The sequence below is a fragment of the Lepus europaeus genome, chromosome 8 (assembly GCF_033115175.1).
Source record: "Lepus europaeus isolate LE1 chromosome 8, mLepTim1.pri, whole genome shotgun sequence".
Classification (NCBI taxonomy): domain Eukaryota; kingdom Metazoa; phylum Chordata; class Mammalia; order Lagomorpha; family Leporidae; genus Lepus; species Lepus europaeus.
This window is the reverse complement of record NC_084834.1, coordinates 23,125,378-23,151,028: the sequence shown is the minus strand read 5'-3', so window position 1 is coordinate 23,151,028 and position 25,651 is coordinate 23,125,378. Positions and strand designations below refer to the sequence as shown.

General features: G+C 51.2%; 1 protein-coding gene across 3 annotated transcripts in view; it reads right to left on the bottom strand.

Annotated features, from left to right (window-relative positions):
- The window catches only part of TMEM131L (transmembrane 131 like), a 180,921-nt gene that overhangs the window by 79,718 nt on the left and 75,552 nt on the right, over nucleotides 1-25,651 (bottom strand). For all 3 annotated transcript variants that reach the window (XM_062199470.1, XM_062199472.1, XM_062199471.1), the window contains exons 4-6: nucleotides 8,466-8,534; nucleotides 1,744-1,867; nucleotides 114-230 (exon numbers count right to left, since the gene is read on the bottom strand). In XM_062199470.1, the coding sequence (XP_062055454.1) occupies nucleotides 114-230; nucleotides 1,744-1,867; nucleotides 8,466-8,534 (310 nt within the window). The remainder of the gene's footprint in view (nucleotides 1-113; nucleotides 231-1,743; nucleotides 1,868-8,465; nucleotides 8,535-25,651) is intronic.

Below are 25,651 nucleotides of genomic sequence, written 5' to 3'. Positions count from 1 at the left end.
CCGTTTGAAATCCCCCTCCTGTTTTTAAGCCAGGTGGCGAAATGTCCAAACACCCAAACCTCTTTGTGGAGTCAGCAAGCAAACCACGTGGCAGAAAGGGAGAAGACACTTACGTGATAGGAAAGGAGTCCATAGGAAGAGGTATTAATAAATAAGGAACTCTCGATGCTTCCTTCCTCGGTGGGTAAGAAAATAATTCGGAAGGAAGTTTTCCCCATTGCTGGGATCACCTGAAAGAAAGGGAGCTGATTAGCCATTTGGAAAGGCTCGCTGCGATAAAGCGTCTTTCACAGACTTGCTCCCTTGACTCCTCAGCATCAAGGATCCCGGAGAATCCACAGCGGACAATCCGGTATGTCACGGGCGACACCTGGCAAGGCAAGTGCTTTCACTGGCGACTCAGGTCCAGGGTCCTCTCCCCAGTCTCCCACACCCACGTGCTCTAGCACGGTAACACAGACACGTGGCTGTGTCACAGACGTCAGGGACCGCTGTCTGCACAGGCTGCCACCAGCCAAACACTGGGCTTCCCTGCACAATTCCTTCGCCTCAGTATGTTTTAAAGCTCATAATTAGTATCAAGCAGGCAGAGCAAGCAAGATAAAAACCCACCAGGAATTGGGATCTTTTTTGTTGTTGTTGTTCAAATATTTTATTATTTATTTGAAAGTCAGAGCTACAGAGAGAAAGGGAAAGACAAAGATATTCCTTAGGCTGGTTCACTCCCCAGATGGCCACAACGGCCAGGAGCCAGGAGCTTCTTCCAGGTCTCCCACGTGGGTGCAGGGGCCCAAGTACTTGGGCCATTTTCTGCTGCTTTTCTCAGGCACATTAGCAGGGAGCTGGATCAGAAGTGGTGCAGCCGGGATAGGAACTTGCCCCCACATGAGATGCAGGCAGCAGCTTTACCCACCATGCCACAACACCAGTCGCCAGCAATTAGGATCTTTAAACGTTAAGGGGTCGACACTGTGGCACAGAATGGTAAGCCACAGCTTGCCACACCAGCATCCCTTATGAGTGTCAGTTTGGCTGCTCCACTTCTGATCCAGCTCCCTGCTAATGCGCCTGGGAGAGCAGCAGAGGATGACGCATGTGCTTGGGCCCTGCAGCCACGTGGGAGACCCAGAGGGAGTTCCTGGCTCCTGGCTTTGGCCTGGTCTAGCCCTGGCCATGGGGCTATTTGGAGAGTGAACCAGCAGATGCAAGGTCTCTGTGTGTGTTTCCCTGTCTCTCTCTAACACTGTCTTCAAGTAAACAAATCTTCTAAAAAATGAATAAACATAAATGAATGAATACAATTAAATGCCACTGTCAGAAATCTAAAGCACTAGAAAACTGGGCTATGAGCTCTGTATTATGGAGCGAGCTGGCTTCACTGCCTTTTACCTACACTGAGAAAGGAGTCCCATGTTTCCCTGCACAGAGGCAGCGTAGTCACGACTGCACACTTGCATTAGGGACGAAACGCTTCCGCATTTGTAGTAACTTCATGAACAACATGCAAGTTTTCTTTAACCACAATCAAGTCATATCAATATGCATGTTTTACTACCCCACGCGTGTTGTCCCCCATGCAGACAGCAGGAGTCACCCCAAACTTGGAAAACAAGCAATTGAAACAAATAAATGCTGAAGTGAACACAGGGCAAGGCACGGGTAGCTGGAGAAAGGGGAGGCGGGGAGCAGAACGCGGGAGGCGCTGGCGGCCGCCGCAGCACAGTCTCCAAGCTCCACACTCACCCTGCAGTGGACAGGAGGCACGTGGAAATGCCGGGCAGCCGTGAACACCGAAGTCACCACGACCTCGCTGTGCCGACTGGGGTTGTAGGCGTGCAGAATCTTCGCTGCGGGAAGTCCCAGGAACCTGGCCGGGGTCGGAGAGAACAGGCACACGGTGGGTGGCTACGGCCGTTACTACTACTACTACTACTACTACTACTACTACACACACACACACACACACCCTATGACGGCGACCTTGAGAAGCTCACGGGGAAACTGGAATCCAGAGGTGAGTTTAGGGGGAGGGTTAAGATGCCTGCATCCCATATCGGACACAGAACCTGGGTCTGAGTGCTGGTGGCGCTCCCTATTCCAGCCTCCGGCTAATTATACCCTGCAGAGGCAGTGAGTGCCAGCTCAGCTGGTAGGGTCCCTGTCACCCTTGTTGGAGGCCTGGAGTGAGTTCCTGGCTTCCTAGCTTTGGTCAGGTCCAGCCCTGGCTGTTGCAGCCATCTGGGGAGTGAACCAGTAGATGGAAGATCTGTCTGTATCTTTCTCTCTGTCTCTGCCTTTCAAAATAAATAAGACAAACATTTTTCAAATGTTCATGAGAAAATGGAATTTTAAAATGTTTATTTTTAGTAAGTATTTTGGTGCAAAAAAAATGAAATGCATGCATTTCATGACACGCATTTCCATGAAATTTTTGAAGATTGCTGGACTTTTTTTTTTTTTTTTTTTTTTTTTTGACAGGCAGAGTGGACAGTGAGAGAGAAAGACAGAGAGAAAGGTCTTCCTTTGCCGTTGGTTCACCCTCCAATGGCCGCTGTGGCCAGCGCATCTCACTGATCCGAAGCCAGGAGCCAGGTGCTTCTCCTGGTCTCCCATGCGGGTGCAGGGCCCAAGCACTTGGGCCATCCTCCACTGCATTCCCGGGCCATAGCAGAGAGCTGGCCTGGGAGAGGGGCAACCGGGATAGAATCCGGCGCCCCTACCGGGACTAGAACCCGGTGTGCCAGCGCTGCAAGGTGGAGGATTAGCCTGTTAAGCCACGGCGCCAGCCAAAGATTGCTGGTACTTTTTATGTGGATTTATACACGTGCATGCATGCTTTTAAAATACAGAAAGCAATAAATTAAAAAAATTATAATAATAATGAGGGGCCAACCTTGTGGCACAATAGGTTAAAGCCCCAAGCCTGTAGCACCAGCATCCCCTATGGGTACCCATTTCAGTGCCGGCTGCACCACTTCCCATCCAGTTCTCTGTTATGGCATAAAGCAGTGGAAGATGGCCCAAGTCCTTGGGCCCCTGCACCCACGTGGGAGACCCAGAAGAAGCTCCTGGCTCCTGGCTTTGGATCGGCACAGCTCCGGCCATTATGGCCATTTAGGGAGTGAACCAGCAGACAGAAAACCCTTCTCTCTCTCTCTTCTCTCTGTCTCTTTTAAATCTTTTAAAAATAAATAAATACATAATAAAACCCGGAAAGCTGCTGATGTTCATAAAAACAACACTCAAATCCCATTGGTAATAAAACATTTAATACGCAACAGACAAAAATCACAATCAAAAGGCAGCTTTCTCTAAAAGACTATGCCAACCACTCCAGCACTCACTGCTTCTGTTAGATTTCAGCCCCTCCAGGCCCCGACACGCTTGCAAAACACCCACGCTGGCACCCACTGGCCTCCTCTGCCCGGGACCTCTCTGACCGACTGGGAAGTGTGTGGAGGTAGACCCTGTTCTCAGAGAAGAACTCGATTTTCTCCGGGTTTGCCTTCTGAGTAATTACATTTAGAGAGGTTTTTTTGGGGGAGCGGTTTTCAACTCACAAAAAGCCTTTATTTTATGAAGTCTTCTGAACGGAAAACTTACTAATTATTGCTAAATCTGAGAGAAATGAAAACCTTGCGAGCGCCAGGTGGCAGTGGTCCTCGCCCATTTAAACTGTGAGCCTTTCAGGAAACTCTGATGGAGGCTTTGGCGCCTCCCTCCGCAAACACGCAAGGACACAAAGTTTTTTGCGTCATTTCAACACTTTCCAGGAAGCTGAGAATCCCTGCTGAGAGCAAGCAGGCCCCCTGAGATCGGGCTCTGTGCATCGTCCTGCAGGATCTGCAGAGCTAAGGAGACGTTCTCTGCCTGCCGCCGGCCCGGCTGCCTGCCGCTGCCACCGCCACCAACAATGCTGCTTCAATCAATTCACCGGATCCTCACCGCCCACACCCAGGGGAACTGCTGCGGTGGACAGAGAGCTGCAAACCCTTCTCTCTAGTGCTGTCACTGCAGACAGACACAGTTCTCAACAGTGGGGCCCAAAACCAGCTTTCTAATTTAAGCCAAAAACTCATATTCATTACGCTTTTTATGTAAATGATTTTTCTGTTTCAAAGAAATACAGACAGAGGAGAGAGCAAGAGAGAGAGAAAGCATGCAAAAGACAGGGGCCAGGCTGAAGCCAGGAGCTTCTTCCAGGTCTCCCACGTGGGTGCAGGGACCCGAGCCCTTGGGCCATCCTCCACTGCTTTCCCAGCCACATTAGCAGGGAGCTGGATCAAAAGTGGAGCAGCCAGGACTTGAACTGGCACCCTTATGGGATGCTGATGCTGCAGCTGGAGGTTTAACCCACTCTGCCACAGCGCCAGCCCCTCATTATGCTTTTATATCTCTGGTTTTATCCCAAGTTCTCTGTCATTAAAAATGTGCACTTTAGGAAAAATGAAGTGTATGCTGCTTCTCTTACATACAATGGGATCTCCAAGATACTCTATCATCATCCTCAATTTCTTGGGATTTCCCTTCTAGCTTGGACTCCTCTTAATCACCAGTGTTGATGAGAGCTTGGACAGAGTCAACAGGCAAAACATGATGTCCTTTCCATCCAGTTACAAATAAAATACACATCAGTGTGATTAAAGCTCATTTTCATTTAGTGCTCTTTTTTTCTTCAAGGATGTATTTATTTCTTTGAAAGGCAGAGTTAGAGACAGGGAGAGGGAGAGAAAGCTCTTTCATCCGCTGGTTCACTCCCAAATGGTTGCAACAGCCAGGGCTAGACCAGGCCAAAGTCAGGAGCCAGGAGCTCACCTGGGTCTCCCCTGTGGGTAGCTGGGACCCTAGTACTTGGGCCATCCTCCCCTGCTTTCCCAGAAGCTGCACTGAAAGTGTGCAGTGGCGCTCCAACGGGACGCCTCCCTCAGTCTGCGGCCCCACAGTGCCGGCGCCTCGTTAGTGTTCTTCAAACAGAAAGGGTCCCCTTAGAAAGCCCACTTTCAGAGCACTGGACTCCTACGTGTCTGTCTGCTTGCAATTAAATCAGATCCTACACAGGGTCTTCCAAAAGCTCGCGGAAAATCTTTCATTTTGAGAAAACTACGCATAGATTTCAAAACTCTTTGCACCAATTTAAACTTCTCTTTAATTCCATTATCCACACACTTTCTGAAGTCCCCTCATAAGGATGTCCCTGGCCTCAGGTTTGAAGTAGATAACTCGTGTCAATCAGCTACTACTATCTAATCCCCACCACCTGGCATACTATGCAAATAACCGAAATAGCACATTAGAAATGCAGACTGCATGGAGCCGGAGACACTCTGGTGAGGTGGGTTGGGCCTCTGCCTGTGGCTTGGCTCCAGCATTCCATGTGGCACCGGTTCCAGTCCCGGCTGCTCCTCTTCCAATCCAGCTCCCTGCTATGGCCTGGGAAAGCAGTGGAGAATAAACGGGGTGCTTGGGCCTCTGCACCCACATCGGGGACCAGGGGTTGACTCCTGGTTCCTGGCTTAGGATGGGCCTAGCTCCAGCCGTTGCGGCCATTTATGGAGTGAACCGGCGGGTGGAAGACCTCTCTCTCTGTCGCACCCTCTTTCTGTGGTTTTGCCTCTCGGGTAAAAGGAAGGGAGGAAGGGAGGAAGGGAGGAAGGAATGAATGAATGCGAGTCCACGGCCTGCATCCACCCGGAACCCAAGCAAACCAGAGACCACTGGCTGCAACCTGATTGCCACTCTGCCATCTTCATTCCACGTTTTTAAATTTCTATTTTGAAAAGCATTACAAGGATACCAAAACTGAATTATGAAAATACCTTATGAATGATGAGCGCTTTTAATCACGGGACAAGCAGAATATCAACCCTTAAAATTAGCACTAAGATTGAGGACAACACTGTGGAATAGCAGGTAAAGCCTGCAATGCCAGCATCCCACATGGGCGCCAGTTCCAAGTCCTGGCTGCTCCACTCCCCATCCAGCTTCTGCTAATGCACCTGGGAAAACAGTGGAGGGTGGTCCATGTCCTTGGGCCCCTACACCCATGTGGGAAACCCGGAAGAAGCTCCAGGCTCCTGGCTTCAGATAGGCCCAGCTAGGGCCATTAAGGCTACCTGAGGAGTAAACCAGCAGTTGGAAGATCTCTCCTCTCTCTGCCTCTCTCTGTAACTCTGCCTTTCAAATAAAAAAATGAATCTTAAAAAAATAAAATAATTCTTTAAAAAAAAAAATTAGTACTAAGAAATAGGCAGAAGGCAACTGAGTAACATGATCCTGATTTTGCCTCCGAGAGGGAAATCAGAGAATGAAATGGAACGCCGTGTGCCCAAGGTCAACATCAAAATAAAGAAAAGCCAAAGCCAGGACATAGCAGTGAGGAAATCAGCGAGCCCTCTGGCTAAGATACACTTGCTAGAACTAAGGTGAACCCTAACTTTAAATGTGTTCTAGCTGAGACTAAATGTTGCTCTTACTGAGACTTTTATTTTTAAACTCCAGCAGAGTAACTGACTCCCACAACCACATCCTAGGTCTCACAAATAAAAACTGCATGGCGGGGCCGGCGCTGTGACTCCGCTGCTTACGCCAGCATCCCGTTTGGGCACCAGTTTGCGTCCCGGCTGCTCCACTTCCGATCCAGCTCCCTGCTAATGCAGCTGGAAAAGCAGGAGAAGAGGGCCCAAGTTCCTGGGCCCCTGCACCCACGTGGGAGACCCTCATGGAGTTCACGCTCCTGGCTTCAGCCTGGCCCTGAAGATCTCTCTTTTCTTTTCTCTCTCCTCCATCCCTTCTGTAACCCTGCCTTTCAAACAGAAAAATAAATCTTCAAACAAACAAACTACATGGTGAGCACTGGGTTAGAAACCAGATTGATTCCTCTACTTTCAATGAAACCATCTTGGGCAAACTGTATTATTTCTCGGCAACAAATATACGATCTGTCTGCACGTGCAGCAATACAGAGATATCTCAAACTGATACACACCCTCGACCCAGGCCTGCCTCCACTGTTCTCCCAGGCATGGGGAGAAAACTCCAATGATGAGATGCAATTCCACTTTGAGAACTATGAACTACTACGTAACTGTTAACGGAACCATGCAAAGGCGATTCCAGTCTAGAAGTCAGCAACCCTTCCCCATCAAAGACTTTAAACACACTGTCACCCGGTGTGGTAGCTACCAGCAATTAATGTGCAGGACTAGGTAACACATGTCCGACATAGACATACACCCAGCATACTGAGGACAGGAGTTTATGGAACCGAGAAAAACACGTCAGCTGTTTTCCTAGCTTAGCTGTGCTTCCTACCGTCCATTTCTTATATCTGCCAATCTGTAACAGATACGCTTTTTAAAGAGTCCTGCACTAAAATTTCTTTCTATAATCAACACTTCTCACTAAAGCAAAATACTCTCTCAGAATGAGCTATCAAATAGTGAGCTCATTCATATGATCAAACTGAGACACGCACATCATCACAAGTTCAGCTCGAATAAAATCTCTACCTGACAGTCAACACGTGAAAAAACAAACAAACAAACAAAAATGGCAGACAAAGGTAAGCGACTGAGTCCTGGAATCCTGGTAGGTCTTCCTCCTCATACAGAATCTCCTGGAAAAAGCTCAACAAGCCACCCTGAAATGTCAGGGTCTTCTCCCTTCCCTGCAAAAGGCTTGGGAAAGAAGGTGATACAGAGGGAGCCCGAGACCCACTCACTTAACTGCCTGTAGCCCAAAAAAAAAATCTTGGCGAAACTGAGCTCACACACCCAGGCTCTGACCCCTCAAGCCCCCTGCTACCAGCCCCTCACCCCACCCCACCCCAGCTAAACATGAAGCCGCGTCTTCTCCACGCTGCTCCATTCTGCACGGCAGAAGCTTACCACTTTCAGGGTGAACCCAGCACAGACAGCCGGAGTCGCCAGCTCACCTCCTCTTCCCGCCCCTTTCTGGTTTCTCCAGGCCTCCATGGCAGCGCCCAAATCAAGCCACAGAGCCCCGGTCCCTTCACTCCAGGGTTCTCACACTAGCCAGCTCTCACTCAGCACAGTTCTGCGACGTCTCCCCTACTTAGCCTGGGCTGCGGAAGCCTCAATCAGAGGAACTGTGCCCAGGGGGCACAGCAGGAAGTTAAAGACAGAATATATGAGCACGCCCAGAAGGATTCAGAACCCATCAATGTCTGGAGTTTTTCATTATAACAGCCTGACTTCTTCTTGGGCTATTTGTATAGTAACAAAGATTTCACAGTGACTTCTTATTAGACAGTGTATGGCCTATTTCAACAAAAATTAAAAGAAAGGGTTAAAACCTTTTCATGAAAATATTCCTTTTCACAAGCCCTAAATATCTCTTCGTATTTATCCACATACTGGAATTTAACGTTGTACATACATAAAAGACAACCATAAAGTAAATTATACAAATTGGCTTGACTTTAATTATAATGAAAAGATACTTACTGTATTCCAAAATCTAGAACTGACGGCTGAAAATGTAAGCCTTTCCCACCAAGTAGTTTGTCAGAGATGCTAAAGAGAAAGACAAGAAAAAAGGTTAAGTTTTGTTGCAGTTTTAAAATTCGGATGCTGACTTAAGATGATATACTTAGCAAGTTTCAGTGCATAACGTATCATTTTATTCCCTTTTACATGAATTTGTACTAGAATTTAAACGATCGATGAAACCGAATCATGAGAATTCTCGCACAATTCTACAGTTGCAAACATTTATGAAACTCTTAGATGATGGGTACATATCAAATGTACAGATACAAAAAGCATTCACACAAAAGTGGGAATACATTTAATGTTTAAAAGGCTTTATTTCTGGAAAAATTAAGCAACATGGGCATTTTCATAAACTCCCAACTCAACAACGGACAGACGGGGCAGGGCTTTGGTCCACACTGAAGCGGCAGGGTTCACTCCTGGTTCCAGCGCCCTGCTCATGGCGACCCCTGCTGGGAGGCAGCAGTGACGGCGCAGGGTGCCTGAGCCCACGCGGGTGGGGTCCTGGATTGAGTTCCCAGGTTGTGGACTTTGTGGGGAACAAACCATCAAGATGGGAAAACTCTACCTGCCTCTCAAATAAGTAAAACAAACAACAGACTAGAGAAGACATCCAGGTAAAGGGGGGGGGGGGGGTGTCCTGCCCTGCAAACCTGCCTGTCTATCGCGACAGGGAGAGGGCAGTGTGGCACAGCCAGGCCAGCTCAGGAGAGCTCTGCGTCGCCAGGGCTGTGGTTTCAAGGCTAGCAGCCACACGGAATCTCGCGTGGACGATCACCACTTCAGCAGCTATTACTCAGCATGACCGCATTTTCCTACAGACCCAGAAGCCGCAGATACTCAGAAAAACATAGAAAGAAAACACATAAAGGGAAACGTAATCAAGACATGACAAAATACATGAGCACACCTCAAGGCATAGAACACACACACGAAGGAGGGTACTTCAACAACTTCGTGGAAAACTGGAATGAAGAGGTAAGTTCAGGGGCAAGCATTGGGTCTAGCAGTTACGATGGATACCACTTGGGACTCCTATCACGCGTGCCTGCATATACAGACATATTTGTGTGTGTTTTCATTCAGGCAGCGAAAAACACAGAGACCGTTCTCCCATCCAGTGGTTGCTTCCACCTGGGATAGGCCAAGCAAGAGCCAGAGGCCTGGAATTCAAACCCTGCCTCCTACGTGGCTAGCAGGGACCCAACGTCCAGAGCCATGACCACCAGCTGCCTCCCAGGATGCACACTAGAGCAGAGCGAGGACTCAAACCAAGCCACTTGTACATGGGGTACAGGCATCCCAAGCAGCATCTTGACCACCATGGCAAACACCTACCTATAATATATATTATAATATATATATGAATATATATATGAATATATATATGAATATATATAATATAATGAATATATAATATATATATATATTCAGCAACTGTCATAAGACCTTTTTCAAAGCCATGTAGTTCAAAACTGTTTAAATGGAGACGCTCCTAAAGGTAACACTATTGTTTTCAGAGACTGGAACGACCCTTCCATTTTCTCCTTCCACTAAGCAGACCTTGACCAAGCATGGTGCAGAGGCTGGTCCAGACATGGACATTTGCGTTTTAAACCTGCTGGCCAATAAGAAAAAAACTGTGCAGCCTTCAGCAGGTGGCTACCCTAAGTCCCATTTTTCTGGACATTACCGCAAATATTGCGGAAACCACACAGCCTCTTCCAACACCATCTTTCCGCCTCTGCTCACACTGCCCACCCTACCCTCTCTCAGTCATCGTCCATCTGTATAGTCTTTCCTCCAGCTTCAACAGGAGCTGCGTTAGGAAGAAAGGCCCTACCTCAGCCTCCACCGTCCCAAGTGCTGTCAACCTCTCCACTCATTTGCAGCATGGGAGAGAAGAGGCAGGCTATAATGCCAGACTCCCTCAAACCCAAAAACGCCAGGACTGGGGGCGGGACACTGGCTCCATGGTTAAGATCCCCTACACAGTGTGTGGGTTCAAATCGCGGTTCTACTGTCCAGCCCAGCTTTCTGCTAACATGCACCCAGGGAGACACCAGGTAACTGGCTCACGTAGCTGGGTCCCTACCACCCCAGCTGAATCCCAGGCTCCTGGCTGCCTTGGCTGCTGCAGGTATTGGAAAGGTACACCAGCAGATGGCAGTTCTCTCTCACTAACCCTCAAACCAGGAAAAGTTCAAAAGGCCACGACTGTTTTCACAACCTGCTTCCAAAGAGGCCACTAACATACCCAGCTACTCCAGAAGTGATGTGAAGAGCTGCAGGAGGTGACAGAGGGGAAGCGGTGCCAAGGGCAGGGCCCCCAGGGGCAGCTTGCTCCAGACAGCTGGCCAGGGCTCAGCACTCTGGGAGAAAAAGGGAACAGGCACCCTCACGTGCCAAAACATTGTTTTGTTTTGAATTTATGTGTTTTATTTGAAAGGTAAAGTGAGAGAGAGAGAGAGAGAGAGAGATCTTCCATCCACTAGTTTACTCCCCAGATGCCCACCACAGCCAGGGCTGGGCCAGGCCAAAGCCAGGAGCCTGGAATTCTATCTGTGTTTCCCACGTGAGCAGCAGGGGTCCAAGCACTTGGGCCACCTTCTGTTGCTTACCCAAGGGCATTAGCAGGGAGCTGGATCGAAGTGGAGCAGCTGGGACTCGAACCGGCGCCCATATGGGATGTTAGCATTATAGGCAGCTGCTTCACCTGCTACACCACAGCACCGAGCCCCCGAAAAATTATCCTTGGAAAAGTCAGGCTGCTGTATAAGCAGTGAGGAAGATAATGCCAGTCTTCTTCCTGCGCTAAGCACTGAAGAGTAACTTGCCATCAGGTTTTAGGAGCAGCTCCCAGTGGCCAGATGGAGCTGGGAGGAGGTATCAGTCACTCACCCAAGGTCACACAGCGACTAGGAGGCAGAGCCAACATTCCAATCCCAATCGGGTGAGGTCAGAAACAGGAACCCTGTATCAAGTTCAGGCATCACACACCCACTCAGGGGCGTGGGCTCGGGCTCGGGCTGCAGAGGTCAGCCCCCTTCCCAGGCCCAGGGCTGTCACTCCCCAGTCCTGAGTGGGGCGGCAGACGAGTGCCTCTTAACCCCCAGCCTTATTATCTGCACAGTGGAGATGAAGCAACGTCTACCTCACAGTCACCAAGAGGATAAAACGTGGCACCGGGGCCTGGCACACGGTTAGGGGCAATACATGATCAGGTCGTGTCAGGGAGAGGACACCACTCCCAGCAGGGAAAGCGCGGGGAACAGACACAGGAGCCACCCGAGCTCTGGATTCAGATGGGGCAGTGGTGACCGTCTCTGAATACAATATAAACCCGGGCCATCTTACAGCCCAACGGACTTTTAAACCCCAAAGTCAGAAAGTTCTATACCCCCAACAAAATCCAGACACCCACAGCCCCACCTGAATACAGCAGAAATAGTCAGATTCTGACTTCAAAGAAAACTCTCTATTTTGACCCGAAACAGAAAAATAAAACCATGCAAGTATTTTTTTTCCCAAAAGACACAAAACAGATTCTTTTTTTCTCATTGGCCAATTACAGCTCATTTGACTTTATAATTTGGAAAACAGATGAAGTTATAGGGAGGGTTGACATCACTAGATAAATTAAAAAATTAGTTCTTAAAGGCAGAATCATTGTGGACATAGGTATGAGCTGGGGAGTGCATGTAGACACACACGCCCCTGGGTATCTGCCAAACACCTAGGGCTCAGGAACAACAACTGGCCAACATGTGGTCAGCTACAGACAAAAGTTAGCCCCCAACACCAGTGCTAGCTGAGAAATTACGCCGTTTGAAATGCCAGGGCTTTTATTTCTAAACCGACAGCTTCAAAGAAATAACCCAAGTGTCAAGAGCTGCAACCACAACACACACAGCGTCCTCCCTTGTCCCCTTCCAGAGTGGACGTGAACCTTGGCACATTTCACCCTGGACAACGCGCATGACTCGGCAACGGCCAAGTCCACCCTGCCTCCATGACTCCCGGGAGCCTCCACACCCAGGGCAAACTAAACAACGCAGCTGGGGACAGATCCATGACCAACGGGTGCCACCTATTTCTGATTCAGACCCCTTCTCTGGCTGTCAGCTCATCACGAGGCAAAGCTCTCCACTGTTAGAGAAAACCGAGCGAGAGGCTGTTTGGCCTCCCTAAGTGAGAGGGGCGCAGGGGTGCGACAGAGAAGCCCCAGGTGTGTGCACTCTCGCTGGCCCGGTCCCCTGAGCCCCTGTCCTGGAGACGCCCGCCTCTGCAGGCAGCTGAGCCTGCTCAGCACCAGCCGCGAGGACAAGGGACATCACGCAGATTACGCAGGAAAAAAGATTTATCTTTGCTTAAGATTACCTGGGTTTTTTTTTTTTCTTCTATCTTATTTTTTAAACTGTGGCCCTATTTTTTCCATATATAAAACAAGAGAACAACTGGATGAAATGGCTGGTAGAGAAGTCGTTCTGGTGGAAATGATTAGACTGTCCGGTCAGCTGCCAGCTGTGGCCGGCGCGCCCAGGGGACACGAGGCGACAGTTTCCTCTTCCGCAGAAAACAGTGCGCCTGCACTGCACCAGTCTGTGAGCCTTGGGAAGGCGTGTGGGCGCCCAGATACCTTATTCCTAGGAATATTAAACCTATCTGCTGACATCACACGCAGCCCTTTAAAAAAAAAAAAAAAAAGTCAACCAGCCACTGAGCTCAGGAACTGAATTAACTGTCACCAACTGCTGCGGCTGTTCAGGCGACACACGTGCCCTGACCAAAATACACTCCCTCTCCAAGCAATGCCCCTCCCTCCAGGGTGAGCGGCAGGACCCTGTGGCGCTTGCACAGCCTCACAAGCCCCTGGCAATGTCACACTTTCCTCAAGGTCAGAATCCAGGAAGCCGGACCAGGCTCCTGTGCCAGCAAACCCAAAGATCAAGAGAGTTAAAGAGAAGTGCACCTGAAAACCCCAGCAGAAGCTTCAAAGAGCAGGGCTAGGGGGCTGGCACTGTGGCACAGCGGGAAAAACCACTGCCTGCGACACAGCATCCTACATGGGCGCCCAATCCAGCTCCCTGCTAACGCATCTGGAAAAGCCAGTGGAGGACGGCCCAAGTGCTTGGGCCCCTGCACCCACGTAGGAGACCAGAAAAAGCTCTTGGTTCCTGGCTTCGGTCTGGCTCAGTCTCAACCATTGCAGCCATCTGGGGAGCCAACTAGTGGAGGGAAGACATCCCTCCCTCCCTCTATGAAACTTCAGGAGGGGAAAAAAACAAGGCAGGGCCTTGTGAGATGGGCCCAGGTGAACAGCAAACCAGAGACGGACATGGAAGGCAGGCCACTGCCCCAGAGCAAAGACACAGAGGCTGAGGCCGGGCAAAGCACGGGCCTGGTGTGCAGCACGCCACAGGGGCCAGCGAGCAAGGGGAGCACGTGAGAGCTGCACAGGCAGGAGGAACAGACAGGACAGAGGGCAGCCCTGGCCCGACGCCGGTGGGGAAGGAGGCTTTGCGAGGCCATGGGGAGAGGAGACGAAAGGGCACTTGGTGACGCTTCAGGGGCCAGAGCCCTTCGTGCCCGGGGGGATCTGTGCTGACCTCAAGCCTAAAGGTTACACCAGCTTCTGGAGAACACCATAGTGGCTCAGAAAAGGGCCTGTCCTTTCCCCCCACGGAAAGCACCTTCCCCTCCACACGCAGACTGACTCAGGCCCGCAGGGAGGGGAGAGCTGGCTGGTTTTCCACATTCCCCAGTGGACGGGCTTTCATGGGTCTCCCCCAACACCCCAACTGCTACAGTCAGCCGCCGTTCAGATGCAAACCACACCCCACCCCCGGGAAAGAAGCATGTGAGACAGAAAACAATCTTTGGGGCCGGCACTGTGGCCCGGTGCGCTACGCTGTTGCTATGATCCCGGCATCCCATATGGGCGCAGGTTTGCGTTCTGGCTGCTCCACTTCCCACCCAGTTCCCTGCTAAAGTGCCTGGGAAGGCAGAAGATGGCCCAAAGGCTCAGGCTCCTGCCACCCATGCAAGAGATCGGGATGGGGTTCCGGGCTCCTGGCTTCAGCCTGGCCCAACACTGGAGCTTGCAGCCATTTGGCTAGTGAACCAGTGAATGGAAGTTATCTATCTCTCTATCTCTCTCCCCCACCCACCCACCCTAACCCTGCCTTTCAAATAAATAAAAATGAATCTAAAAAAAAAAGCTGTAGGCCATGACCAGGTTGCACAGATCAAAGTCCCCTCTGCCTCAAAAAAGGGGACCGAGCAGACCTCACCAAGGGAGTGTCACTCCCAGACCCAGCAGTGCGGAGCGAACAGCGCATTCCGCTCTCATCAGCCAGGAGAGCGTGGGAGCCCCCGAGCCTGCAGAGCTGCAGACCACACAAAGGCAGGGACTCCTGCGCCAACCCCGACCCATTCTTCTCCAGATGGGATTCTTAGTCACTCACCACCTGCCCCTGAGCAGGAAACGGGTAATTCTAGGATTCAGGAATTCAGTGACTTTGCAGGTGTGCGACTGGTCCTCAAACCTTGACCCCTGCACAGATATCGGAAGCCCCAGGCTTGACGAGTCCGTCCCAATGCTCGTCCACAGACTGGCCGCTCCTCGGCTCTCAACTCCGGAACCCAGAGCCTGCCTGGCTCTGAGACAAGGCTCGGGGCTTCAGCGCCTTTGCTGAAATAAAAATGACCTTGAGCCTGGCGCTGTGGTGCAGGGGGTTAAAGCCCTGATTTGCAGCGTTGGCATCCCTGACAGGCACCGGTTCAAGTCCCAGATGCTCCACTTCCCATCCAGCTCTGCTATGGCCTGAGAGAGCAGTGGAAAATGGCCCAAGTCCTTGGGCCCCTGCACCCACGTGGGAGACCCAGAAGAAGCTCCTGGCTCCTGGTTTTAGATCAGCTCAGCTCCGTTGTGGCCATTTAGGGGGTGAACCAGCAGGTGGAAGACCTCGCTCTACCTCTATCTGTAACTCTTTCTAATAAATAAAAATAAACCTTTAAAAAAAAAGAAATACAAATAACCCAAAGTACACACTTTATTTAGTACATGGGCAGCAAAATTCTATGGTATTATCTTAATATGAGTTGTTTTCTGGGCTTTCAAAAAATGATTATTTATTTATCTGATAAGAAAAAAAAAGTTAGTTCACTCCCCAAATACCCAATGTGACAGGAACCAGCTGTCTCTGGGAGCTGGGAGCCAGAACTCACTCCAGGTCTCCCAGGTGGGTAGCAGGAACTCAAGCTACCTGAGCCACCACAGCTGTTGCATTAGCAGGAAGCTGGAGTCAGGAGCCAGAACCAGGCAAAGCCAAGTATTCCTTACAGGGGACGAAGGCGCGCAGCCAGCACCTTAACCACTAGGCCACCCTCGACACAAGGGTTTGTAAAACACAAGACTAAAAAATAAACAACAACAACAAAAAACCCACTAGGCTAAATGCCCAGCACTGTTTGCATTTTTAATATAAAAATACCAGAAGTGTATTGATAGGAAAAACCATGAAAAGGCACAGCTACTTGAGTTAGAACTGCCCATTCTTCCTACTAATTTCCTTGCAAAGAACCATTCAGCAGTGGAGGTGGAAACCAGTATTTTTCCCCTCATAAAACCCCACAGAGGGGAAAAGAAGTCATTTGGCAGAACACAGCTTCCCTGCAGCCTCCCTCGGTGTGGAACGCGTCAAGCTTCTGTGGTCAGAGCCTCAATTAAAGCAACAGTGAGATCAAAGGGGAGAGCCTTGGAGCACCACCACCAAGGCTCTGTCTGGGCGCTGGCGTGGCCTAGGACACTGACAGCCCGGCCTTCCTAGAGCTGTGACAGAGGTCGTCCATCCCACCCGAGACCACCAGATGGGGGCTCAGTGGGTTGGGCTATCGCCTGCGCTGCCGGCATCCCATATGGGCTCTGGTCCGAGTCCCAGCTGCTGCACTTCCAAGCCAGCTCCCTGCTAATGGGCCTGGGAGAGCAGCGCAAGAAGGCCCAAGCGCTTGTGCCCCTGCCACCCATGCGGGAGACCCAGATGAAGCTCCTGGTTCCTGGCTTCAGTCCATTGACCATTGTGGGCATTTGGGAAGTGAAACACTGGATGGGAGGCCCCTCTGACTTCTGGTCTGTCACTGTCAAGTCTCTCAAATAAATAAGTTTTAAAAATCAGATAAGTGGGGCATGGTAGTAGCATCTGCCTGCTGTGCCGGCATCCCATATGGGGGCCGGTTCCAGTCCCGGCTGCTCCACTTCCCAACCATCTCTGCTATGGCCTGGGAAAGCAGTGGAGGATGGCCCAAGTCCTTGGGCCCCTGCACCTGCATGGGAGACCCGGAGGATGCTCCCGGCTCCTGGCTTCAGACTGGACCAGATCTGGCCGCTGTGACAATTTGGGGAGTGAACCAGCGGATGGAAACACACTCTCTCTCTCTCTGTAACTCTACCTCTCGAGTAAATAAATAAATATTTATTTGCCAGCCCCAGTAAATAAATCTTTTTAAAAATTAGATATTTTGGTGCAAGAAGTTCTGGAGCCCACGCACACAAGCACACAGAAAGCAACCAACGCCCTGCTCACGTAAGAAAAGACCTTCCCCACCAACCTTGCCTCACTGGATCCGACTCCCTTCTTCTCCCCAGAGCCAAACTGTTGGCTAAGTAAGTAAGTAAGAAATAAATAAATAAATAAATAAATAAATAAATGGCAGAGGCATTCATTGAGCACTGCTTCTCAGAACCCTGTGTGGATGCCATTATCACATCCCGTTACACAATGGAAGAGGTGCTCTGAGGGTTCAACCAACCACCCGGCCAACACCCGCCCAGTTGTGGCGTCCTTAACTGGGAGGTGAGTATGCACCAGAAGCCCTTGGCCAGGCACCTGCAGCCGTCTCAGCCACAGACCAGCCCCTGCTGAGGTCATCAGTGAGCACAAGCTGTGAAATCAAGCACTGAGCTTACTTAATCTCTCCACTGGCTTCTCTCTCGCTCCCTCTCCCTGTCTCGCCTCCCGCCCTCCCCGGGTTTCTAGGAAACCTCTCCCCGTTCCTCTTCCCTCCAGGCCTGCTCCTCCTCGCTGCCCTCTCTCAGGCGCTTCCTCCATCCTCTTCTCACCACGGCCAGCTGCACTCACCCAGCAGGCTGTCACTCCGGCAGGCTGAGGTGCCCGACATGGCTGATCTCTCATTCTGCCCCAGTTCAGCATCTTCCTTGCCACCTCTGTAGATGCCCCACTGTCACCCTTTCTGGATTTTTTTTTTTAAGATTTATTTATTTGACAGAATTACACATAGAGAGAAGGAGAGGCAGAGAGAGAGAGAGAGAGTCTTCCATCTGCTAGTTCATTCCCCAACTGGCTGCAACGGCTGGAGATGCACCGATCTGAAACCAGGAGCCTGGAGCCTCCTCCGGGTCTCCCACACGGGCACAGGAGCCCAAGGACTTGGGCCATCCTCCACTGCTATCACAGGCCATAGCAAAGAGCTGGATCGGAAGTGGAGCAGCTGGGACTCGAACCAGTGCCCATATGGGATGCCGGCACTGCAGGCGGCGGCCTCATCCGCTATGCCACAGTGCCGGCCCCCACCCTTTCTGGATTCTAAGACGGCTCATCACAAGTTCCGCTCGCCCTGCTTGCAGCACAGTGCTGGCACGTGGCTCGGCCTTGGCCAGACTGACAGACACGCGGCCGAGCATCAGGTGCCCTGAACGAAGGTGGTGGCCCGCAGCCGGGGCGGTCGTGGCCCCAGTGGCCTACTTCCATGGCTTATTTTTGGCTGTGGTTCCAGCTGCTAAGTTCCCCCCAACCTGTGCTTTTTTTCTTTTCTTTCTTTCTTTTTTTTGTTTGTTTGTTTGGCTTCTGGGCCTGGTTCTCAAGTCTTCCTAGAGTTTCTGTCAACTGCCCAACATCTTTTCAATAAATTCCTTTTCTGCTTAAATCAGCCAGCATTGGTTTCTGTGGTCTGACTGATTCACTGCCCAAGCCTGTGTGTCTGTGGCCCAGACTCCTCTGCTGAGCCCATCTGCATTGGAAGCCACCCCCATGGATGGCCAAGGAACCCGAAGAACCCAAGCTGAGCCCGAAGAACCCAAGCTGAGCCCATACTCAGCATTCTTTGTGGGACTTCCCCAGGGGGTCTCCACTGGGCACCCCCACCTTGGTGGGCGGTCTTGCAGATGCCCTGATTCCTGTGGTTTTTTTTGTTTTTTACCTCCACAGGTACCTGATGCTGAGGGCGCTCCTGGATTTTATACTTTCACTGCTCAAATCTGTCCCCACCCGTCTACTCTCACGGTTTGGGGGCCTTATACTCCAAAGGCATCACACGTGCAATTTGGAGGGTTTTACAAGCTATAATTACATTTACGTGTGTCATCATGCCACATCCCACATGCTATAAAGAACTCCTTAAGCCAAGTGGTTAAATGACTGCACAGACCTATAAAAGAACAGGCCGCCAAATACGCTCTCACTTCTCTCACTCCCATCCAAATTTCTCTCTGGCTTAAAGATCTGACAATGTCCATGACTTCAGGATAGATGGCGCTACTATATGCTAATGTCACCAAGGATGATCTTGAAATTCGCAAAATGCAAACTTCATGTTGCATCATCTTGCAGTTCTAGGACAGGTAAGTATGAGAAGTCAGCCAGTCTGGCATGGATCACACTCGGCCAGGTGTGCGCACGGGAGAGAGGAGGCCAGAGCAGAAGGGCACCAGGAAACTCCCCGGTGCCACAGGCAAGGCCACACAGTACTGCATCCACCTTTACAAAACTAACTTTGGGTTCCCAAAGCATCCAGATGAACGGACCGATTCTTCACCCGACACGAGCAAGCAACTCCTTAAAGCCCACCCAACACCCTTAAAGTGACTTGGCCGTTGAACTTACTCATGTTATACAAACAGAGTGCTACATCCCACCAATGTTCTTTTTTTCCTACCTACCTGGTGGTAAAAAATTCACACAGCGAAGGCAGGTGGAGTCAGGAATTGTAAGGCAAATAGCTTTCGTGGGCTTGTGGTATTACGTATGAAGACTTTAAAAAAAATTGGTGGGGGGGTGGGTGGGGTGGATAAGTGTTTGGCCTAATAGTTAAGACACAGGCTGAAACACCTGCACCCCATATCAGAGTGTCCAGGCTCCAGTCCTAAGCTCCACTCCCAATTCTAACTTCTGGCAAATACAGACCCTGGCAGGCAGCAGTGACAGATCAAGGAGTTGGGTCCCTGCCCCTGCCCCCCTGCCCAGAAGACCTGGTCTGAGTTCCCAGCTCCTGACTTTGCCTTCTATCTCCGCCTGCTACAGGTATCTAGGGAGTAAACCAGCAGATGAAGCTCTCTTTCTGCCCCGCAAATACATTTTTTAAAGGTCATGAAAGAAAGGAATTAAAAGGTAAGTTTACTGAGGCTGGTGCTGTGGCACAGCGGGTAAAGCTGTCACCTGCAGTGTCAGCATCCCACATGGGCACCGGTTCAAGTCCCGGCTGCCCCTCTTCCAGTCCAGCTCTCTGCTATGGCCTGGGAAAGCAGTGGAAGATGGCCCAAGTGCTTGGGCCCCTGCACCTACATGGGAGACTGGCAAGAAGCACCTGGTTCCTGGCTTTGGATTGGCACAGCTCCGGCTGTTGTGGCCAATTGGGGAGTTAACCAGCAGATGAAAGCCCTCTCTCTCTCTGCCTCTGACTGTTAATTCTGCCTTTCAAATAAATAAATAAAAATTTTTTTTAAAAAAAAGGTAAGTTTATTTTTGCTACAAAACTTTCCAAAAGCCACGCAAAGAAGTTTGTGGAAAATACAAATTATGTAAAAATTAAGCATGAATTTCAATTTTTTGCACCAAAATAAATGTATCTCGCAACCGCATTCTCCATGAGCTTCATGAAATACCTCTGTGTGCATCACACGTCATCTGTGATTTCTCTCGCAGACGACACAGGGTAGAACAAAGTCCCTGATAGTCAGCGTGCTGACAGGAGAGACAGATCTGGCATGGGCCTGGGAGGGAGGCGTTTCAAAGACAGAGTCTCAAAGGACGGCCTAAGAACCGCGGAGAGGCTGGGAGATAAACGTGGAAGCATGTAACGTAATTTCTTAGAGGAAAACAATAACCTGATCTAACTTCATGTCCCAGAACCTTGTAACTGAAACACAGTGAACTGACTGCCTGAAATTCTAAGAACAAGTCCATCAACGCAATCTTGAGATAAAGAACAAAGAGCGCTAGCAACACCGCCCCCAAACATCTAAAACTTTTTAACTGTGGCTGGAAGGGCTGGTCTGGTGGCCCTCGCAGCCCCACGGGGATGAAGGAGCCCGTGGCTTCCGCGCAGTTGCTGGAGTGCTGTCAGCACCAACACCTGTCACTCCATGTCTTACTCACACGGCCTGGACCACACGCTGTCATTCAAAAAGTGCACGCTTTTTCTCTTCTCTCTCTCACACACACACACACACACACTCCCTCTGAACATAATGCCTGTCAAAAGGACAGTCACTGGGCTTCCAAGCTGTCCACCTGGCACTAGCCTGTGCCACACCCTTGGCCACAGCACACACCTACAAACGCCACACTCACTTTTTTTTTTTTTTTTTTTGACAGAGTTATAGACAGAGAGAGAGAGAAAGGTCTTCCTTTACCGTTGGTTCACTCCCCAAATGGCCACTACAGCCAGCGCACTGCGCTGATCTGAAGCCAGGAGTCTCCTCCTGGTCTCCCATGTGGGTGCAGGGACCCAAGCACTTGGGCCATCCTCCACTGCCTTCCTGGCCCACAGCAGAGAGTCGGACTGGAAGAGGAGCAACCAGGACTAGAACCCGGTGCCCATATGGGATGCTGGCGCCGCAGGCAGAGGGTTAACCAAATGAGCCAGGGCACCGGCCCCAACACAGTTATTTTCTAACTCCGGTACTGAAAAGCCTTGATTCTGATGGTAACAACGTCTCTCTCTTGTCCAGAAAGCGACGGTGGCCAACAGCACTAACCCACGCACCTGTCCCATCTGCCCAGCCTCTGCCTGCCCTGGGGGAGGTGGGTTCCAGGGCACCTGCCTTTCCTGGCAGCATCCAGACCAGCGTTTCTAAAATAGATGGCAAAAGAAGTGGCTATACCAATGCAAGGGTTAGGTAGCCTGCAGGTGTGAGAGGGGGGACAAAGACAAATGGGAATTTTGGTGCGGCTGAATGAGAGGAGAAATGTAGAAGCAGGCCTTGGAAGGGGGCCAGCATTTACACACCAGAAGTCGTGTCCATAACCTTGTTAGGGGGCTCCGAGCTCTCTGGGGGGCAGGGCAGTTTAGGGGACTCTTGTCCACCCTGCACCCAGGAGGCTACCAGGTCCACTAACACCCGTGCTGATAGAGTTCCAGGAGTTACAGGAACTCCACGCCCAGGAAGCCCTCCACCCAGCAAGCCACGGGGGTGGGGTGGGGGGATCAGAGGGTCCATTCACTCATCCACAAATACTCCAGTCTGAATGCAGGCTGGGCGTTCAGTCCTTTCCCGAGACGCCAGCCTGGTCTGCCCGGTGGATTCCTCTTCATTAAATCTGGCTAAACGTGCTCCCTGCGTCTCTGTGTCCCGGCACAATTCATTCTTGCAGGAAGACAAGATCCTCTGAACAGCCCAAATCAGATGGTAGCACGAAGCGACATCTAAGTAAGGCAATGACGGTTCCCGCCTGTGAGCTGAGGAATGAATGCCTGCACAGGACTGGCTCAGCGCCTGCCTGCCATCCAGCCTCCCAGCCAGCTTTGCAGGGGCCCCCGACCCCACCCCGGGTCGGGCACTGTGGGGAACCAGGGGTGGAGAGGTATCTCAGCCCGAGGCAGTCACACCAGAAAGAAACAGAGGTTCTGCATGGAACACCCAGATGGCGCCCCCACCTGGCCTTCCAGGAAGCTGGTCTTGAACCACCATTTGCACTTCAGGGGAGGCAAGGGTGTAAATTCTTAATATCTCCTTCCCCTGGGGTGGCTGGCAGGAAGCTCGAAGTGGGAAATGGTTGTCTTCCTGCTCTACTTAAACTTGTTCAACAATGTGTCAAACTGCTCAGCTCTTGCAAAACCAGAAGGGGAAACTAGGGAGAACCACGGGCAGGCATGCTTCCTAGTTGGTCTCAAGAGAACAGTCGGTAGGACATCACAGAGCAAGCAAAGATGAACTTGGCTCCGACTCAAAGGCCTGTGGGCTCGCTGGGTCTCCAGCAGCGGGCGGACCCGCCAAGCTGCCATCAGCTAGAAGGACCCACGCGTCTCATTTCCGTTTCCACTACTGGAAAATTAAGGTGAGACCTCTATGTCCACTGTGAGGCTTAAATGAAATGTGTTTGCAAAGGGCTTTGCAAGGTGCTCAACAGAACGTCTGCCCTCCATAGACAGAAAGCGAGAGATGACTGTCCACTCTAAGACCAACAGAGCAGCAAACGAGTAAGCACAGACGTTCTGAGTTTCAGACTCCTCGACTCTACCAATGCACATGGGGGCGGGGGTGGAAAAGTGTCTGGTTCAGAATCCATTCATCAGAGGCAGAGCGGGGAGGGAGAGAAGCGGGCAGGGTGCCCCCCCCCCCCAGTGCATTCCAGCGGGCTGACAGCTGGCGGCTACCAGCCAGGGGCTGCGCTGGGGGCGGGCACAGCAGCAGCAGCAACACAGGCAGGAGGCTCCCTTTCAATGCAGCCCAGGGATTTAATTGTGGGTAATTATACAGCCGCTACTCATATGCAAATCGTGCATGCAGAGTTTCCCTTTTAAATTGTAATTTTTCTTTCAAACTCCGAGGTACCGAAGTGTAATTGCCTAAGCTGTCACAAAAGAAAGAATTGCCCTGCGCGATCGCAGAGAGTCCGGGAGGAGGCTGTGCACGGGCCTCGCTCGCTCAGTCCAGCCAGCAGCTAGTTATCCTCTCACCCTGGCAGCCTGGGCTCCCTCCCATCCCACTCCAGGGTCTCCTAGTCAGCCCACTCCTCCCTTCCCCTCCCCTCCCCTCGCCTTCCCCCATCCTCCATCCCTAGACAAAGCCCAGAATGCATCCTGCTCAGATGCACAAAGGCGGCAGGGGGAAGCCAAGACGGGCTGGTGGCAGTGTGGTTTTGGTTCATTCAGTCCCTCTACCAATCAACACCAATTCCAGAAACAGAGCTCCCCAGCAAAAACCTTTGTTGTGTGAAGCCTGTAACAGCAACACACACACACACACATGCTGCCATGACAAGCAAATGAAACAAAGCTGTTGTGTGCCACACAATTACAACTGGAAAAAAAATGCAGAGGAAAATGAGACGGCAGTCACCAACATATGAACAGCGATGTTTGTAAGTCTGAAATACCAGTAATGTTTCCTTCCCCCTCGCTTTTTTCAAAACTGTGAATTAGCTCCGAGCCTCTGAGTGTGGTGTGCTTTCAGAAACGTAAGCAACAGGAAGGTACAGCTTCCTAAGTACTGCTTATAACGATTTCTTTCTCAGGCTCCAAACAACACACGCCCACATTTACAAACTGTTTAAAAACTAGCAGAAGCTTCAATGCCAAAGTAACGTTCTTTGCTCTATTTCCTCTAACTCCCTGGGGTCGGTCACCTGTCAGTCTCCCATGGTGGCTCCCAGGCTACAGCCGGGTCCCCTTCCAGTACCATCTAAAAGCATTCACTTGCAGATCACATCCCCTCCTAGGACTGTACAAAACAACCCCAGGTCTGCGCCTCTGCCTTGCCCTCTCCAACCCAGCACCACACACACACACACACACACACCCCTGGGGCACCTCAATGACACCTCAGATGCAGCAGGTGTAAAGCTAAGCTCCAAACCCACTCAGCCCACAACCATCTCCTCCTCTGGGCATTCAAGCCAGGAACCCCAGGGTCATCCTTGACTGTTCCCAGGGCCGGGCCCACATCCAAGCCCCTGGAAATCCTGTAATCCCTGCTTGCCCAGCACCCAGAACCTCACCGGCCCACAGCCACAGCCCGGCTCCATCTCTTGGCCATCAGCTGCTACGGCCTCCCCTGGTCTCTCTGTGGTCCAGACTCTTTTGTAAGCCTAGTTCAGAGCCTGTCACCACTCTGCCCAAAACTCCCAGACTCCCCATTTCAAAGACACACACGAATTCCACGTCACACTCCCCCACAATCTCACCTCCTGTGACTGTCTTCTGCTTGGTTCACACTCTGCTCTAACTACCAGGGTCTTCTGGCTGCTGGGTGACCCCTGCAGGTGCACGTTCCCACCACAAAGCCCAGGCAGCTGCCGATCTCTCTGTCTGGAACATTCTTCACTTAGAAAGTTTCGTGGCAAATTATCGCACCTCCTTCAAATCACTGTAAAATTTTGCATCTTCTATTTATTCGAGTGGCAGAGAGCTCTCCCATTCACTGGTCTATTCCCCCAAATGCCCTCAATAGCCAGGGCTGGGTGTGGCCCACGCTGGGAGCTGGGAACTCAGTCCAAGTCCCCCATACAGGTGGCAGGAACCCAACCACTTGAGCCATCACCACTGCCTCTCGGTGCATTAGCAGGAGGCTGGAGCCGGCAGCCAGAGTCAGGAATTGAAGCCCGGTACTCTGACGTGGAGTGCGGACGTCCTAACCAACATGCCGAATGTCTGCAGCCAGGACTAGAACTCAGATACTCCGACATGGGGAATGAGTATCCTACCACTAGGCCAAATGCCCACCCAAGTCTCACCCTCTTGGTAAGCCCCCGCCCCATGAGCCTCATCCTCTTTGTTCTTGCTCTGTTTTTTCCATACCACTGATCACCATCTACGATCCACCCAAATTAGCTGTCAGCTCTGCTGTCGACTATCCATACTTCCACCAGGACAGAGATTTGGTCTATTTTGTTTGCTAATGTGACCCAAGAATACAGACCATACATAGTGAGGCCGTCCGGTGGGGGCTGGGGGTCTGTGGGCCCTGCAGACATGGGCAGAATGTCTTCACAGGCAAGCTGTCCGCTGTGGCTGGAAAGCCTGTCTCCAGGCCAACCGGCATCTCCCGCACTAACAGCTTCCTGTGCTGCATGTGTGACTGTGCAGCTTTAAATCACACCTTCAGGGCGCGGGCAATCTTTCACTCAGAGCTGGCAGGGGAAGGGGCTGAGCCCCTGGGGGGAGTCAGACTGGTTCCAGGA